At 37.2% G+C, this 17,941-nt stretch overlaps 1 protein-coding gene across 3 annotated transcripts; it reads left to right on the top strand.

Moving 5' to 3' along the window:
* Window positions 1-1,531: 1,531 nt before the first annotated feature.
* LOC309863373 (uncharacterized protein) lies at window positions 1,532-17,138 on the top strand. 3 transcript variants are annotated; one of them, XR_014311010.1, is made up of 3 exons: window positions 1,532-1,702; window positions 3,552-4,283; window positions 16,998-17,138. XR_014311010.1 is itself a non-coding variant. In XM_082728150.1 (2 exons), the coding sequence occupies exon 2, from the start codon at window positions 4,127-4,129 to the stop codon at window positions 4,775-4,777; it is 651 nt and encodes a 216-aa protein (XP_082584276.1). In that variant the 5' UTR covers window positions 1,592-1,702; window positions 4,071-4,126; the 3' UTR covers window positions 4,778-5,190. The 3 variants fall into 3 exon arrangements, 1 of the variants encoding a protein (XP_082584276.1); XR_014311011.1 differs by lacking the exon at window positions 16,998-17,138 and having other exon boundaries at window positions 3,552-5,190; XM_082728150.1 differs by lacking the exon at window positions 16,998-17,138 and having other exon boundaries at window positions 1,592-1,702; window positions 4,071-5,190.
* Window positions 17,139-17,941: the final 803 nt, after the last annotated feature.

Here is a 17,941-nt window from a genome sequence, read left to right as displayed (position 1 = left end):
ACCTGGTCTTTCCCAGTAACTTTCTAAGAAAAGTTACATGAGGGGTGCCTGGTTGGCACAGTCAAACATCTGTCTTTGGCTCACGTCATGATCTCAGGGTCCTGGGATTGAACCCTTTTTCATGCTCTCTGCTCAGTGGGTAGCCTGCTTTTCCCTCTCAATCTCCTGCTGTGTGTGCGTTTTTTTTCTCTCTCTCTCTCTCAAATAAATAAATAAAATTTAAAAAAAAAAAGGGTTACATGAGTTACATGCCAAAGTTACAAAGTGTTTCTCCAATTCAGCAGTACTCCACAAAAAGAAATTCCTTTTAACAGAAATTGCTTATAACTAACAAAAGAAGACAAGTCCTATCTAAAATATGAACTTCCGCCCCTGCTAGTAAAGGATGCTTAGAGTAAATAAAAACCTCCTAGCTGTTTATACAGCAAAAGCAATCTAAGGAAAGTGAATCTCCCATTCCTTATAATTCCTCTTTATATTTTCATTTTAGGCAGTGGAAATCAGAATGAAAGAAGGTATCTGAGGAAAACAAGAGATAATTTTGACTATTTGTGTTGTGTGCTTTACTTCCAGATTGTAATTTTGTGGTTAATGTCATAGAATCAAAATCTAGAGAAAAACAAAAATTTGATTTGAAATACCTTAGCATCATTATATTATATGTAATATATCATTTATATACCATTTTGTAACCTCTATATTGTTGTATTTTTTCTATGACTACCACACATGCTATATAATGTGTTCTGATAAAATAATGGTTGTAAAAATACAGATATAACACACTTTGTTCTACCTGAAGAATACTATTGATTAGATTCTAGTGCACAATATTTTAGTTCCCCAGAAGTATGACAACCAAAATCATGAATTTTTGTATGGGTTATAAAGGGATACTATATAAACTTCTCACTCAAAAATATTTCCTCAGCAATATATATATTTGGTGTAAGCACCTAAATAAGACTTTTCCATGTTAGTTGCAACATTCTCTTTAAGGTTCTGGGTCAAGTACTAAAAGCTGTGGTAATAAAAGCTTAATTCTTATTACACTGAAAGGCAATTGTCATCACTTATATTTTTAACCATGAATAGCCTGAGTTGTACGGCAAAAAACTATGTAGTTCAATGTCAGTTTTTTTGTTTGTTTAACCCACTCAAATTCACAAGAACATTTTTAGCTTTGGCTTTTTCAAATCTGGATAAAGAAAAGCACTATCAAGAATAGGTTATAAAATTATTTTATTTAGATCAAACAGGACCATAAATCTAAAGACAAATTATATTTGCGAAGAAAGCAATTCAGACTAACTATAATTTAGTGTTATGAAATTTTAACATTGTCGAGGGTGGATACTCCAGGGGCCCGGAGATCCGTCAACAGCAGAGCTTTGCAAAATGGCGCCTGGCGATTTGCCAGAAGGTGTGTCTAGAGTGACTGATCATAAACAGGAAGTACTACCTATTGGCTGTTGAACTATTGCTATGCTGTGGGTACTTGGTAACAAGCTTAAGATTGATGGATGCATACCGCTGTCTATGCTGATTGGCTTATCTCCCTTATATAAACGATAGCCATATTAAAATAAAGGGCCTTTTTGAAACCCAACCGGAGGGAGGGTCGTTATTATCACTGCTGGATGGCGATAAATGGTGGCCCGAACGGGGAGCCCCCTTTCTCCGTTTCTAACAGTGCACTGAGGTAAGTGACGAATTTATTTAGAAGAAAATTCTGGCCAGAGAAGTTTTAGGAAAGTTCACTGATTATAGTGAGGATTGCAACGTAAGCTCACTGGTGTTAGTGACGACCTTGAGAAAGCTCACTGTTTTAGTGACAATAGCAGACTAGTCTTTTCTTTGCTTCTTGACTATTTCTGATATACTATGGGTTCAGAGGTCTCAAGAATATGTATGGAAGGGCTTCTGCAGGAGTTGCTAAAAGCAAATGGAACTCCTTTGAAAATGAAAACTGCTCGGGCGTTCTTGCGCACCGTAGAAGGAGTCAGCCCTTGGTTCCTAGATGAAGGATTATTAAACATTCCACAATGGGAACATTTAGGGGAGGATCTTAGGAAGGTTGATAAAAAGAAACCCCTTCCATCTGGCACACTCACTATATGGGCTTTCATATGATCCTGGTTGCTTAGCCCCAAACCCCCTGAGATTATAAAAGAAAGCCTACAAGCAGGGGAACAGGTCTTGGAGGAAGTAAAAGAGGAACGATCGAAGGCCTCAACTATAGGGGCCTCTTCAGAAGAGGAAGAAGAGCTTTCAGGGGATGAATTAGCAAAAAAATTAAGCAACTTATCTTGTGCATCGTTGCGGCCTTCAGCTCCCCCACCTTATAATCCTGAAATAAATTGTAGCTGCCCAGGAGCCTGCTCACACGATAGACATGATGTCACTGATTGGAATTCAATAGGACAACAGTTAGGCTTAGCCCTACCAGTCTTTCAAGACTGGCACCTTTATGGAAGATGGGAAAATTAATACATTTTTGTTTCCCACTACCTCTGCTCAACATGTGGAATTATTAGCAGTCACTGAGGTCTTCAAGGCATTCTCCTTTTGCCCCTTCAATTTATTTTCTGATAGTAAATATGTAGTATATGCACTATCTCTGTTAGAAACAGCAGGAACTATATCTACGAGTTCTTCTGTACATACCTACTTAAGAGCATTACAAGTTCTTATTTGGAACAGAAAGAATCCTTTTTTTATAGGGCATTTAAGAGCACATTCTAACTTACCTGGGCCCCTCTCATTGGGAAATGCCCTGGTCGATTCTGCTACTAAAGATCCACATATATTTAACTCTATAGAAGCAGCAAAAACCTTTCATGAGAAATTCCATGTGAACATTTCTACCTTAAAATTAAAATTCAAACTTACTAAAGCTGTAGCTTGTGATATAGTTAAATCCTGTGAACGCTGTGTCTCCTTACTCCCTCAACCTTCTTTGGGAGTCAATCCAAAGGGGTTACTCCCTAATCACATATGGCAAATGGACGTAACACATATGCCCGAATTTGGACTCTTAAAATACGTTCATGTTTCCATTGACACTTTCTCTGGATTTATTACGGCCTCCTTACATTCTGGAGAAAAAACTAAAGATGTTATCACACATTGTTTGCATTCGTTCTCTGTTCTAGGGATACCAAAACAGACAATGGCCCTGGATATACCTCTACTACATTTAAACAATTTTGTGCTACATTTGGAATCACTCATGTCACTAGTATCCCCTACAATCCCCAGGGTCAAAGCATAGTGGAACGTGCCCACCTAACTATTAAAAATACCTTATTTAAATAAAAAGGGGGAATAGGAGATATATTCCGATCCCCAAGAGACAAACTATCCACTATCCTCTACATTTTAAATTTCTTGAATGTGGATAAAAACCAGCGTACTGCCCCCCGAAAGACATTGGTGCACACTAGGCAATTCTCAACCTAAGGTTCTTTGGAGGGACCTTCTGTTGGGTCAATGGAAGGGCCCAGACCGAGTGCTAATCTGGAGCCGAGGCTCTGTTTGTGTCTTTCCAGAGAATGCTCCATCCCCTATTTGGGTCCCTGAACGGCTAGTCAAGCCAGTCTTACACTCGGCACCAAAAGAGGCAGAAGCCCAAAAGGACGACAGCCATGGTGACGATAATCTGGATGATGATGATCTATGCACTCCTGACCATGACATCAGGACAGACCCTTTGGGCCATTGTTAAAGCCTGGCCCTATCCACTCCCTTTAACGTCTTCCTCTGCTACTTACCCCACACTCTTAACTACTAATTTATTATGTAACTCCTCTTAAAAGCACAACTTCTCCCAAACATTTGAAACGAGTGTTGAAGTGCAAACTTGTTCTAAAAATACCACGTTTTTGCCTACTCCTGTTTGTATTCGCCCCCTTTTATGTTTCTTGTCAGTAACAGTACAACCATTTCTAGTAAGTTGAACTGTACGTTGAACACTTGCTTCCTTACACAATGTTGGAATGCTACAGGCTTTTCACTTACTATGATAATGCGTATTCCAGTGTTTTTGCCTATGCCCATCTCTGTCCCAGAGGAAGACCTTCCAGTTTTGCTGAGACATAAAAGAGACTTTGGTATCACCACTGCCATGGTGACAGCTGTTGCCGCCTCCACTGCTGCCGCTGCTGCCGCTGCTACTGCACTTGCCATTGCTATTCCTACAGCCAAGGAGATTAATCAACTGTCTACGAATACCACAGAAGCTCTACAAACCCAGAATAAAATTAATAATCATCTCACTGCAGGTATTCTTTTTGCTAATCAGTGGATTGACTTGCTACAAGAACAAATGGACATTGTAATACAACTACTGACTGTAGGATGCCTTCATGCAGATACTGGACTCTGCATTACTCCAGTTGCATATGATAACCTCACTCGAGCAGCTAATTATTCGAGGGAACTATCCAAGATGCTTACAGGCAACTGGAGTGCCAGATTTGAGAATCTGACAATACAGCTTCGTGCTAATATTGTTAACGTTAATGCCAGTAAGGTAGAAGTAGCTTCAGTATCTCAATTAGTTGCCTTTATGAAAAATGTTGTAGGATGGGGGAAGCAATGGTTTGTGTTCATATCCATGGGTGGATTGCTGATATTCGCTGTGGTGTGTTGCTTATGGTGCATTTGCCCCATGATGAGGATTCATAAAAGAGACACCATTGCCATCAAACAAGCTCTGTTATCCATCGAGTCCGGACAGTCGCCCCAGGTATGGCTCAGTATGCTGGATCGGTAGTCAAAGACTACTTACCGACCTAAGACAGGACATGATCCTATAAGCATCCAATGACGGGTAAGGATATTCTTGGCCTTGCGACAACCTAAGACAGGCACAACCCCTGCTGAGTCTTTCCTTCTACCATAAAACAAAAAGGGGGAACTGGCAAGGGCAGATGCTCCAGGGGCCCGGAGATCCGTCAACAGCAGAGCTTTGCAAAATGGCGCCTGGCGATTTGCCAGAAGGTGTGTCTAGAGTGACTGATCGTAAACAGGAAGTACTACCTATTGGCTGTTGAACTATTGCTATGCTGTGGGTACTTGGTAACAAGCTTAAGATTGGTGGATGCATATCGCTGTCTATGCTGATTGGCTTAGCTCCCCTATATAAGCGATGGCCATATTAAAATAAAGGGCTTTTTTGAAACCCAACCAGACGGAGGGTCGTTATTATCGCTGCTGGACGGCGATATAACATGTTTTCATTGAACTAATGTAGGATTTATTTTTTATTATTAGGTTTGTTTTGATTTGGTTTGGTGTTGTGGATGTTCCTAGTTCTCTTAGGTGCCCGTCTTATAAGTTGGATGCTTACACTGTTGGTGGGAATGCAAACTGGTGCAGCCACTTTGGAAAACAGTATAGTTTCCTCAGAAAGTTAAAAATAGCAGTACCCTATGATCCAGCAAATGCAGTACTAGGTGTCTATCCAAAGGTTACAAAAATAGTGATTTGAAGGGTCACAACCACACCAATGTTTATAACAACAATGTCCATAATCGCCAAAATATGGAAAGAGCCCAGATGTCAATCAACAAATGAATGGATAAAGTAGATGTTGTATATACACATAATGGAATACTACTCAAACATCAAAAAAGATTTAAATATTTTCCAATGGAAAAAAGACAGTCTCTTCAACAAATGGTGTTGGGCAAATTGGACAGCCACATGCAGAAAAATGAAACTGGACCATTTCCTTACAAAACACACAAAAATATACTAAAAATGGATGAAGGACCTCAATGTGAAAAAGGAATCAATCCAAATCCTTGAGGAGACCACAGGCAGCAACCTTTTCGACCTCAGCCTCACCAGCTTCTTCCTAGGAACATCGCCAAAGGCAAGGGAAGCAAGGACAAAAATGAACTATTGGGACTTCATCAAGATCAAAAGCTTTTGCACAGCAAAGGAAACAGTTAACAAAACCAAAAGACAACTGACAGAATGGGAGAAGATACTTGCAAACAACATATCAGAGAAAGGGCTAGTATCCAACATCTATAAAGAACTTATCAAACTCAACACCCAAAGAACAAACAATCCAATCAAGAAATGGGCAGAGGAAAGGAATATTGAAAAGGAAAGCAAAAGTTGGTGGCATCACAATTCCAGACTTCAAGCTCTATTACAAAGCTGTCATCATCAAGACAGTATAGTACTGGCACAAAAACAGACACATAGATCAATGGAACAGAAGAGAGAGTCCAGAAATAGACCCTCAACTCTATGGTCAACTAATCTTCAACTAAACAGGAAAGAATGTGCAACGGAAAAAAGACAGCATCTTCAACAAGTGGTGTTGGGAAAATTGGATAGCCACATGCAGAAGAATGAAATTGGACCAATTTTCTTATACCACACATGAAAATAGACTCAAAATGGATGAAAGACCTCAGTGTGAGAAAGGAATCCATCCAAATCCTTGAGGAGAACACAAGCAGCAACCTCTTTGACCTCAGCCTCAGCAGCTTCTTCCTAGGACATCACCAAAGGCAAAGGAAGCAAGGGTAAAAATTAACTATTGGGACTTCATCAAGATCAAAAGCTTTTGCACAGCAAAGGAAACAGTTAACAAAATCAAAAGACAACTGACAGAATGGGAGAAGATATTTGCAAATGACATATCAGATAAAGGGCTAGTATCCAAAATCTATAAAGAACTTCACAAACTCAACACCCAAATAATGCAATCAAGAAATGGGCAGAGGACATGAACAGACATTTCTGCAAAGAAGACATCCAGATGGCCAACAGACACATGAAAAAGTGCTCCACATCACTCGGCATCAGGGAAATACTACTCAAAACCACAATGAGATACCACCTCACACCAGTCAGAATGGCTAAAATAAACAAGTCAGGAAATAACAGATGCTGGTGAGGAGGCAGAGAAAGGGGAACCCTCCTACCCTGTTGGTGGGAATGCAAGCTGGTGCAACCACTCTGGAAAACAACATGGAGGTTCCTCAAAAAAGTTGAAAATAGAGCTACCCTACAACCCAGAAATTGCACTACAGGGTATTTACCCCAAAGATACTAACATAGTGATCCGAAGGGGCACGTGCACCTGAGAATGTTTATAGCAGCAATGTCCACAATAGCCAAACTATGGAAAGAACCTAACTGTCCATCAACACATAAATGGATAAAGAAGAGGTGGTATATGTATAAAATGGAATACTATGCAGCCATCAAAAGAAATGAAATCTTGCCATTTGCAAAGATATGAATGGAACTAGAGGGTATTATGCTTAGCAAAATAAGTCAATCAGAGAAAGACAACTATCATATGATCTCCCTGATATAAGGAAGTAGAGATGAAACATGGGGAGTTTTGGGTGGTAGGAAAAGAATAAATGAAACAAGGTGGGATCAGGAGGGAGACAAATCATAAGAGACTCTTAATATCACAAAACAAACTGAGGGTGGCTAGGGGGAGGGGGTTAGGGAGAGGGTGGTTGAGTTATGGACATTGGGGAGTCTATGTGCCATGGTGAATGCTGTGAAAAGTGTATACCTGGTGATTCACAGACCTGTAACCCTGGGGCTAATAATACATTATATGTTTATAAAAAAATTAAAAAAAAAAAAAGAAATGGGCAGAGAATATGAACAGACATTTCTGCAAAGAAGACATCCAGATGGCTAACAGACACATGAAAAAGTGCTCTACATCACTCGGCATCAGGGAAATACAACTCAAAACCACAATGAGATGCCACCTCACACCAGTCAGAATGGCTAAAATTAACAAGTCAGAAAATGACAGATGCTGGCAAGGATGTGAAGAAAGGGGAGCCCTCCTGCATTGTTGGTGGGAATGCAAGCTGGTGCACCCACTCTGTAAAACAGCATGGAGGTTCCTCAAAAAGTTGAATATACAGCTACCCTATGACCCAGCAATCACACTACTGGGTATTTACCCTAAAGATACAAATGTAGTGATCTGAAGGGGCACATGCACCCAAGTGGTTATAGCAGTAATGTCCACAATAGCCAAACTATGGAAAGAATCTAGCTGTCCATCAACAGATGAATGGATAAAGAAGATGTGGTATATACATACAATGGAATATTATGCAGCCCTCAAAAACTGAAATCCTGCCATTTGCAATGATGTGGATGGAACTAGAGGGTATTATGCTAAGTGAAATAAGTCAGTCAGAGAGACAATTATTATATGATCTTTCTGATATGAGGAATTTAGGAGTCAGGGCAGGGGGTTGTGGGAAGTAGGGAGGGAAAAAATGAAACAAGATGGGACCAGAAAGGGAGAAAAACCAGAGACTCTTAATCTCAGGAAATAAACTGAGGCCAGGTGGGGGTTGGGGGGAGGGATAAGGTAGCTGGGTGATGGATATTGGGGAGGGTATGTGCTATGGTGAGTGCTGTGAATTGTGTAAGACTGATGGTTCACAGATCTGTACCCTTGAGGCAAATAGTATATTATATGTTAATTTAAAAAAAAGATTGAAATCTTGCCATTTGCAATGATGTGGATGGAACTAGATTGTATTATGCTAAGCTAAATAAGTCAGTCAGAGAAAGACAAATAGCATATGATTTCACTCACATGTAGAGTTAAAAAAAAACATATGAATATAGAGGAAGGAAAGAAAAAATATAAGATGAAAACAGATATGGAAGCAAGTCATAAGAGAGTCTTAACTATAGGAAACAAACTGGGGTTACTAGGGAAGAGATTAGTGGAGGGGTAACTAGGTGATGGGCATTAAGGAGGACATTTGATGTAATGAACACTGGGTGTTATATGCAACTGATGAATCAGTAAATTCTACCACTGAAACTAATAAAACACTGTACATTAACTATATTTAAATCAAATTCAAGTATTTTTTTTAAGCTGGGTGCTTAATATAAGTTATGAACCTTCTACCCCTCAGGAAGAAGTCCTAGATTTTGAGCTCCCTCCATACTGTGGGTTGCTGTGCTGGCAGTGAGGTTTATGGCAAGACTGTAACTTAGCCTTTCTTACCTACCTCGAGGTCCTTTCCCTCTCTTGCAGAATGTGAAAAGGTCATTCTGTCTGTTTTCAGGTTTTGTCAGAGGAAATTGTTCCATATATAGCTTTGGATTTGTTATGTCTATGGGAAGATGTTAGCTCATGATCTTGAACAGGAACACTGTATGTTCCCAGTTCTAATACAAACTTCTATATTGTCTAAGATCACATGGTTATATACAGAGCATCTACTATTGGATGTGCTGAGAACTTAGAAGACTTCTTTCCTCTGTTAAACTCACTGCAGAGACAAGAAGCCTAGCTAGGTATTTTACCAGTAGGAGAAAACCTTTTTGTAGATTTGGAACTGATTATAAGCAAATTATTTGAGAATTTCAAATAGAATTTATATTACTAATTAGGGCCAGGTTGTAGATAGATACCACATTACATATGGCAAATTCAATTTCTTCCTCTCTGGTAATTTTAATTTACTCTTGTTCTAATATCATTGTTATGCAAAAGCCTCTGTTTCTGAACACTGGACATGCCCAATCCTTAGCATGTATCCATTTTATGTTGTCTTTGCCTCTTTTCTCTTTCATTACTATTAGTAACAACCCTTGCAGAATGGGGAAAAAAAAAGAAGCAGCCCATTAGTTTTAAACATATACTTAAAAAAATGCATTTATTTCATTAATGTAGACTTATATTTTAATTCATAAATTACTAATGGGTTAAAATTTTTCATTTAACATAAATTTTATACCACCGCATATCCTGTTAAACTTGTAGAAACAGGATAAATATCTGTATTCTAGCTTACTTACAAATATTTCACCCTGTAGAAAACTTTCAAAAGAAGAGCATTTTTCTTACTAATCAATTTGTTAGTATAGCTCCCTGGATTTTTGGTGGTTGGCCAGTTTAAGTTTGTTTGTTTGTTTGTTTGTTTTTTACATTATTTATTTATTAGAGAGAGAGAGAGAATGTGTGGGGGGAGGGGCATAGTGAGAGAGAGAAGGAGACTCCCCATCAAGCAAGGAGCCCAATGCAGGATTCAATCCCAGAACTCTGGGATGAGGACCTGAGTTGAAGACAGATGCTTAACCAACTGAGCCACCCAGGTATCCCTAGACCAGTTTGTTTGCTTTTTTTTTTTTTTTTGTAATAAACTTTCAAGAGTACAGTAGCATCTAAAGTTCTAAATTTATTACTCATTTCTTGAAAACTTTCATCTATTTATTTTAAAATAATATTTATTTATTTATTTGACAGAGAGAGATCACAAGTAGACAGAGAGGCAGGCAAAGAGAGAGGGGAAAGGAGGCTCCCCACTGAGCAGAGAGCCCGATGCAGGGCTCAATCCCAGGACCCTGAGATCATGACCTGAGTCGAAGGCAGAGGCTTAACCCCTGAGCCATCCAGGTGCCCCAGCTTTCATCTATTTTGAATGAAGTCATGAGAACACTCTTTAAAAGAATGATAATGAATAAGTGAAGATTTTTTTATTGTGTAATTCTGGACATAATTCTTGAAAAATTGTTTCTATAAAGATTTTCCGATGTCAGAATATAATGTTCAAAATGAGTGAAGTACAACTGAGTATTCATAATCTAGGCATTAGTTCTTAATCAGTATGTCATCAAGTTAAATTTTTAAAAAATTTTGCTACAATGGATACATATACTATTATACTGATACTTGTCCTCTAGAACATAAGGTAAATATTATACTTCTTGTGGATCTCCATGGGAATTTGGCTCTGTATCAAACTGGCACTCAAAAAAAGATCTTGTGGTTACAGGTATACATAAGCATCTAGAGCAAGAATTCTATTCAAATGGGTAGACAAAAAGAAGGCAATTAATACAGATGCTTTTATAAATAATCCACAGCATTAAATTATTATATTATTGCTATATTTTCATTATTCATCCTTTGTTTAGTGTAAAAATATTTAACTTTTCAAGTATATTATCAAAATTTGGGTAATCAGAAGTATAACAGAAACAGACAAAAACTTGAAGATTATTATCCTATAGCTACAAGTGAGAATAATATTTCACTTATGTTTTATTGACTTCTCCAAAACATTAGAAATAATAATAAATGTATATCTCTAAGTATAATTTGAAGGTTGGGCAGTAGTAATCATTTAGTGTAAGAACATTATATAGTGGCTTTGGATTAGTTTTGCTTCCTTATTCCTATGCTATGAAATAAGACAAAAACATTTCAAATACATGTACCAAATTTGTTCTTGTTATTTATATTTTTAATAACAATCAATAGTTTGAAATAATTTATCTTTTAATTAATTTTACATATTCACCATAATTTTGTCATCTTTACTCTTCTATTTACATATTCACCATAATTTTGTCATCTTTACTCTTCTATTTACATATTCACCATAATTTTGTCATCTTTACTCTTCTACCCCACTCTCAAATTCACCCTGTGTCAGTTACAACCAAATCAATTTTAGTAAAGAAATAATTATTCTCCAACTTCATATAAGTCTATCTTTCTTGATACCTCAGATATCTATACACATGTACTAATAAGTAAAGAATATGATGTCACAAACTAGTAAAGTAGGAAGAAATTAATTTCGATATTAGTTTTTTTACAGGGACATAAATTTATAATAATGGGAAAACCTTCACATCACGTCTACCATTTGCTAATATTAAAGATCATGTCTTAAGTTCCCTAAATGTAAATGATTTTAAAATTAAAGTTTTACCCAGCTAGAAGAATTACATTTGGCTATGAAAATAGAGGCTTTGCCTACATATTTTGTCTATTTATTTTTTTAAGATTTTATTTATTTAAGAGAAAGAGAGATCACAAGTAGTCAGGTAGGGAGAGAAAGAGGGAGAAGAAGGCTCCCCGCTGAGCAGAGAGCCCAATGCAGGGGCTTGATCCCAGGACCCTGAGATCATGACCTGAGCCAAAGGCAGAGGATTAACCCACTGAGACACCCAGGTGCCCCTATTTTTTTATTGTAAATAATTTAGTACATGCCCACATGAAATTTGGTATTCCATAAGTTCTCTTGATGGTAGCATTTACTTTCACAGGAATTGTTATTGGTATTGGTATTATCTATGAATTTGCTCTTGGAAATTCAAAGCTGATTATTATTTTGAAATACCTTAAAATTGCTTGATTACATGCTAGACATTGAAAATCACATGCTATTTTATAACTGAGCATACAGAAAGCAATGCCAAATGCTAATCATGGACTCAGGTACAATATGCTTTTAATACTCTACTTCTGTTAGAAATGTCTTAAATAAAAAGAAAACAAATATAAATATATTAAAATGTCTTAAGGCATATGTCATTAATGCATTAAGATGATTAGTAGATTTCTAAAACTCAAATTTATTATTTACTTTGTGAAGCTTGTTAAATTTATGAAAATATTTTTGTTTTAAGGAAAAATCTCTAAGGAGTGACATAATAATTAAAATTTGTTAAGCATCTCTGTTTCAGAACAATTACATTTATATTTTCTCATTTGGTATTTTCATTAACCTTAAAAATCTGGACTTAATTTTATGTCATTATTTAGAGGAGAAAACTGAAATAATAGAAGGGCAAATTAAAACAGAAAATCATTGGTAAAATCGCAACTGTGGCAGTCACAAAAGTGCACTGTTCAGAACTTGCTTCAGGAGAGGCCTGCTGCAAGAGCATAAAGTGAGCTGACAGCCGCCACCTGCTCTACCTTCTGGATTTGCTCTACCTTGTTGGCTGAGGCCAAGGCCATTCTGTCTGAGTGTTCCCAGCCAGTGACTGAGCCCACTAGGATCCTAGAGTTAAGTCATCCCTGTTCAACAAGGGACTATTCTAATGTAATCTTTGTCCTAGCACTTCTATTTGTGATGGTTGAGACTTTCTCAGAGCTGCACTGTGGTCTGAGGCTCTTTCTACCCAATGTTCCTTTATTTTCTTCTTTAACAAGTGTCAAATCAGCATTGCAGTCTTCTAGCTCTCCCTATCTATTCTCTACTCCCTGCTCTTCCTCCAGTTTGTCCTATACAGGAATTGCCTCAAGTAATTCCTTTGTAAACCCAATCCTGTGCTGATGTCTGCTACATGAAGGACCTCAGATGATTCAGTGGCTAAAACTTCATGGATAGTAGAGATAAGCTCACACTGGTAGGAACTAGCAGTAATTGAGAAATATTTCTGACTAAAATATTAAATTCCTTTCCTAGTCTGTGATTAAAGTATAAGGATTTCTGCTTCTAAGAATGGTAAAGAAACATTTTGCAGTCCAGCTTAAGTAAATGGAACATCTAGAAAAAGTGGGCCAAATTTGAAGAAAGAAATGGAAGAAATCAGAAAACTACCAAAATATCAAGGACTTTAGTACCAGATATAGAGAGAAACAAAAAATGAGATAAGCCCAAATTTATCAGTATTTCTATAGTAGAAGCATTTCAGAAAGGAAAAATGGAACAACAATGGGGATATAATCTCACAAATAAATTACATTTCAAGTGGTTGTTGATTAATTTGTATATTTAAATATACAGGTCTTTGTAAAGCAAATTTAACTATAATGTGATCTATTAATTATGGGATATTTCTTGATTATACTAAACACTGTTGTTACTCAATTTAGGATTAGAATCTTCTGGATATCTTGCTCTATTTTGGAAAAAATGCTGTGTTTTGCCACATAAACATATTATTTTGAAGTGGCTTTCCATATTGTTTACCAAAGCAATGGGTTAAAAACCGTATAATGTTTAATGCCTTTTTCTACTCAATCAATTTATATTACAATATTAATTTGTGTTTTTCTTTTAAAGATCTTATTTATTTGACAGAGAGAGAGATCACAAGGAAGCAGAGAGGCAAGCAGAGAGAGAGGGGGAAGCAGCTCCCTGCTGAACAGAGAGCCTGATGTGGGGCTTAATCCCAGAACCCTAAGATCATGACCTGAGTCAAAGGCAGAGGCTTAACCCACTGAGCTACCCAGGCACCCCAATGATATTGATTTGTTAATGACTGGTTTCTTAAGAATGCACCTATTTGCAATGGAACAGAAGGTATACAGCATTTTTCAGTTTTAAAATGTCAAAAATATTAAGAATTTCCTCAATTATCCTATTATATCAGCATTAATATTTCCATTATGCAAAGATACATTGAATCATAGAAATTAAATCATATAAATCAATTTTTAAAAATATGAAATCAGTTGCATTTCTCTACACCAACAGCAAGACAGAAGAAAGAGATATTAAGGAGTCAATCCCATTTACAATTGCATCCAAAACCATAAGATACCTAGGAATAAACCTAACCAAAGAGACACAGAATCTATACTCAGAAAACTATAAAGTACTCATGAAAGAAATTGAGGAAGACACAAAGAAATGGAAAAATGTTCCATGCTCCTGGATTGGAAGAATAAATATTGTGAAAATGTCTATGCTACCTAAAGCAATCTACACATTTAATGCAATTCCTATCAAAGTACCATCCATCTTTTTCAAAGAAATGGAACAAATAATGCTAAAATTTATATGGAACCATAAAAGACCTCGAATAGCCAAAGGGATATTGAAAAAGAAAGCCAACGTTGGTGGCATCACAATTCCGGACTTCAAGCTCTATTACAAAGCTGTCATCATCAAGACAGCATGGTACTGGCACAAAAACAGACACATAGATCAATGGAACAGAATAGAGAGCCCAGAAATAGACCCTCAAATCTATGGTCAACTCATCTTCGACAAAGCAGGAAAGAATGTCCAATGGAAAAAAGATAGCCTCTTCAATAAATGGTGCTGGGAAAATTGGACAGCCACATGTAGAAAAATGAAATTGGACCATTTCCTTACACCACACACAAAAATAGACTCAAAATGGATGAAGGACCTCAATGTGCGAAAGGAATCCATCAAAATCCTTGAGGAGAACACAGGCAGCAACCTCTTCGACCTCTGCCGCAGCAACATCTTCCTAGGAACAACGCAAAAGGCAAGGGAAGCAAGGGAAAAAATGAACTATTGGGATTTCATCAAGATCAAAAGCTTTTGCACAGCAAAGGAAACAGTTAACAAAATCAAAAGACAACTGACAGAATGGGAGAAGATATTTGCAAACGACATATCAGATAAAGGACTAGTGTCCAGAATCTATAAAGAACTTAGCAAACTCAACACCCAAAGAACAAATAATCCAATCAAGAAATGGGCAGAGGACATGAACAGACATTTCTGCAAAGAAGACATCCAGATGGCCAACAGACACATGAAAAAGTGCTCCATATCACTCGGCATCAGGGAAATACAAATCAAAACCACAATGAGATATCACCTCACACCAGTCAGAATGGCTAAAATCAACAAGTCAGGAAATGACAGATGCTGGCGAGGATGTGGAGAAAGGGGAACCCTCCTACACTGTTGGTGGGAATGCAAGCTGGTGCAGCCACTCTGGAAAACAGCATGGAGGTTCCTCAGAATGTTGAAAATAGAACTGCCCTATGACCCAGCAATTGCACTATTGGGTATTTACCCTAAAGATACAAATGTAGTGATCCAAAGGGGCACATGCACCCGAATGTTTATAGCAGCAATGTCCACAATAGCCAAACTATGGAAAGAACCTAGATGTCCATCCACAGATGAATGGATCAAGAAGATGTGGTATATATACACAATGGAATACTATGCAGCCATCAAAAGAAATGAAATCTTGCCATTTGCGACAACGTGGATGGAACTAGAGCGTATCATGCTTAGCGAAATAAGTCAAGCAGAGAAAGACAACTATCATATGATCTCCCTGATATGAGGAAGTGGTGATGCAACATGGAGGCTTAAGTGGGTAGGAGAAGAATAAATGAAACAAGATGGGATTGGGAGGGAGACAAACCATAAGTGACTCTTAATCTCACAAAACAAACTGAGGGTTGCTGGGGGGAGGGGGTTTGGGAGAAGGGGGTGGGATTATGGACATTGGGGAGGGTATGTGCTTTGGTGAGTGCTGTGAAGTGTGTAAACCTGGTGATTCACAGACCTGTACCCCTGGGGATAAAAATATATGTTTATAAAAAATAAAAAGTTAAAAAAAAATATATGAATAATAAAAACAAATGATTGTGGAGTTTGGTGGATGGTTTACCATTCTAAAGTTTCACTGTTTACTGGGTAATGATGGTAGACTGGAGTAAACATTTTCCCATCCAAAAAAAAAAAAAAAATGTAATGACTTACAACATTATTAATTGTCTAAATGCCATCTGGACAGATGCCGCATTTCATTCGGAAACTAATTTTCAAAAGTTTCCCAGGAGTTTCAGAAATCATAATTTATTTCTATCTGCATACCATATTTGGTCAGCTGGCTATTATTTCCTAGCCTGTTGGCACTGATTATTTGGATTGGTTCATATTTCAAACCACTCAGGCACTTAATAGCTTATAACTGTTTACACTGGGATCAAAATAGAGAAGAAAACAATTTTTGAGGGAAAACATCAGTTTGTATACTGGTCATGGACAATACCCAGTAATGTTGGCTTCAATTTTCATTATTAATTTCACTCTGTTGTTGAAGCTAAGTCCTCATACAGACTCCTTTCCACACCATTCTAGACTTTTGCAAAATATAATGTATTTTTTGTGGGAAAAATCCAAACTATCTAAAGGTATAAAAGTGCTCAAAGATTGTTACATGTATTCACCTGTCCCAGTATCTATGCCCTCAGTTGTCTCCCATAACGATTCTGAGTATTGCCAGGCAAATTGCTTTGGCTAATAAAAAAGTAGCGTATAGAACACAGATAGAAACTTGAAAACTGTTTCAGTGTTGGAATTTGCCCCTTCTTGGTGCTATTGAAATAACGCTCTCCCTTCCATTTGTGAAAAAGTCTGGGGTAGCCTATTACCTGAGGAGAAAAAATAATCATAACATTGCCATAACCTCCACTAATATGTAGCTTCCATTGACAGATAGAAGTATGAGGCTATCCTGATCAACCAGCCTAGATGACCTACCAGCTGACCAAAGATGTACAGATGATCTACATCAACAGACCAGTCCAATCAACACACAGATTCATAGGAAACAATGAATGAATGTCGTTTAAGAAACTAGATTTTGGAGAGTGATTTGTTATGCCGCTAAAGCTATTGATAAAACATAGTTTCTATAGTAAGCCATGAAAAAATTTCACTCAGTGTGCCTTTTTCCAGTGTCCGAAAGCAAGTATTCATTCATTAATAAATATTTTAAGGATGATGTTCAGGGTTTTTTTTTTTTTTTTTTTTTTTTTTCCCCTAAGGAAATATGCTGGAACTCCATGTGGTCTTTTGCTCAGAATTATGGAAGCCAGAAGACCATTCTGAAATCTTGCTTTGAATGAATATCATTGGCCAGTATAATTAAATACTTGCAATAGACTAATGTTGCTTATATTTACATCAAATGTGGTTGTATTGATGCATTTTTGTTTTTCTTTAGATAGTAAGTGAATTTAATTGTTGTTGAGATTTTTAAGTAATTTAAAATCTTTCTTCCACTTCTACATCTGGCCATTTCATTTCATATTCAGTGCTATCAAAAAAATAACATTAGGTAGAAAAAGAAAGCAGGTTTTCCTTTATTAGGCAGATCATAGATAGGTATTAGTAAATTTTCCATTAGAATTTTCCTTAATTTTTCCTGGGTCTGAGGGGAGAAGGGAAGCTTACTGACAGAAAAAGTGTAATGTGGTTTATTTGTGGAAATTTAATTTACTTTTTTATTTACTTCATGTGATGTCTACCTGTTTATTTTCTAATAGCAAGGAAAGGATGAAAGCTATACTTGATGATGAGCATACACCGCATTTGAAGATTTTACTGAGTTGGGGTTAATGTAGAGCATGAAATCACCATAATACTTAGCTTGCTAA

Source organism: Mustela nivalis (assembly GCF_964662115.1).
Source record: "Mustela nivalis genome assembly, chromosome: 4".
In the NCBI taxonomy this organism is placed as follows: domain Eukaryota; kingdom Metazoa; phylum Chordata; class Mammalia; order Carnivora; family Mustelidae; genus Mustela; species Mustela nivalis.
Note: the sequence above shows the minus strand (reverse complement) of the source record. Positions and strands in the feature narration are given on the sequence as shown.

What these genes read in the sequence shown, in the direction of transcription:
- LOC309863373 (XM_082728150.1), top strand. Translation starts at nt 4,127, where the DNA reads ATGGTGACAGCTGTTGCCGCCTCCACTGCTGCCGCTGCTGCCGCTGCT.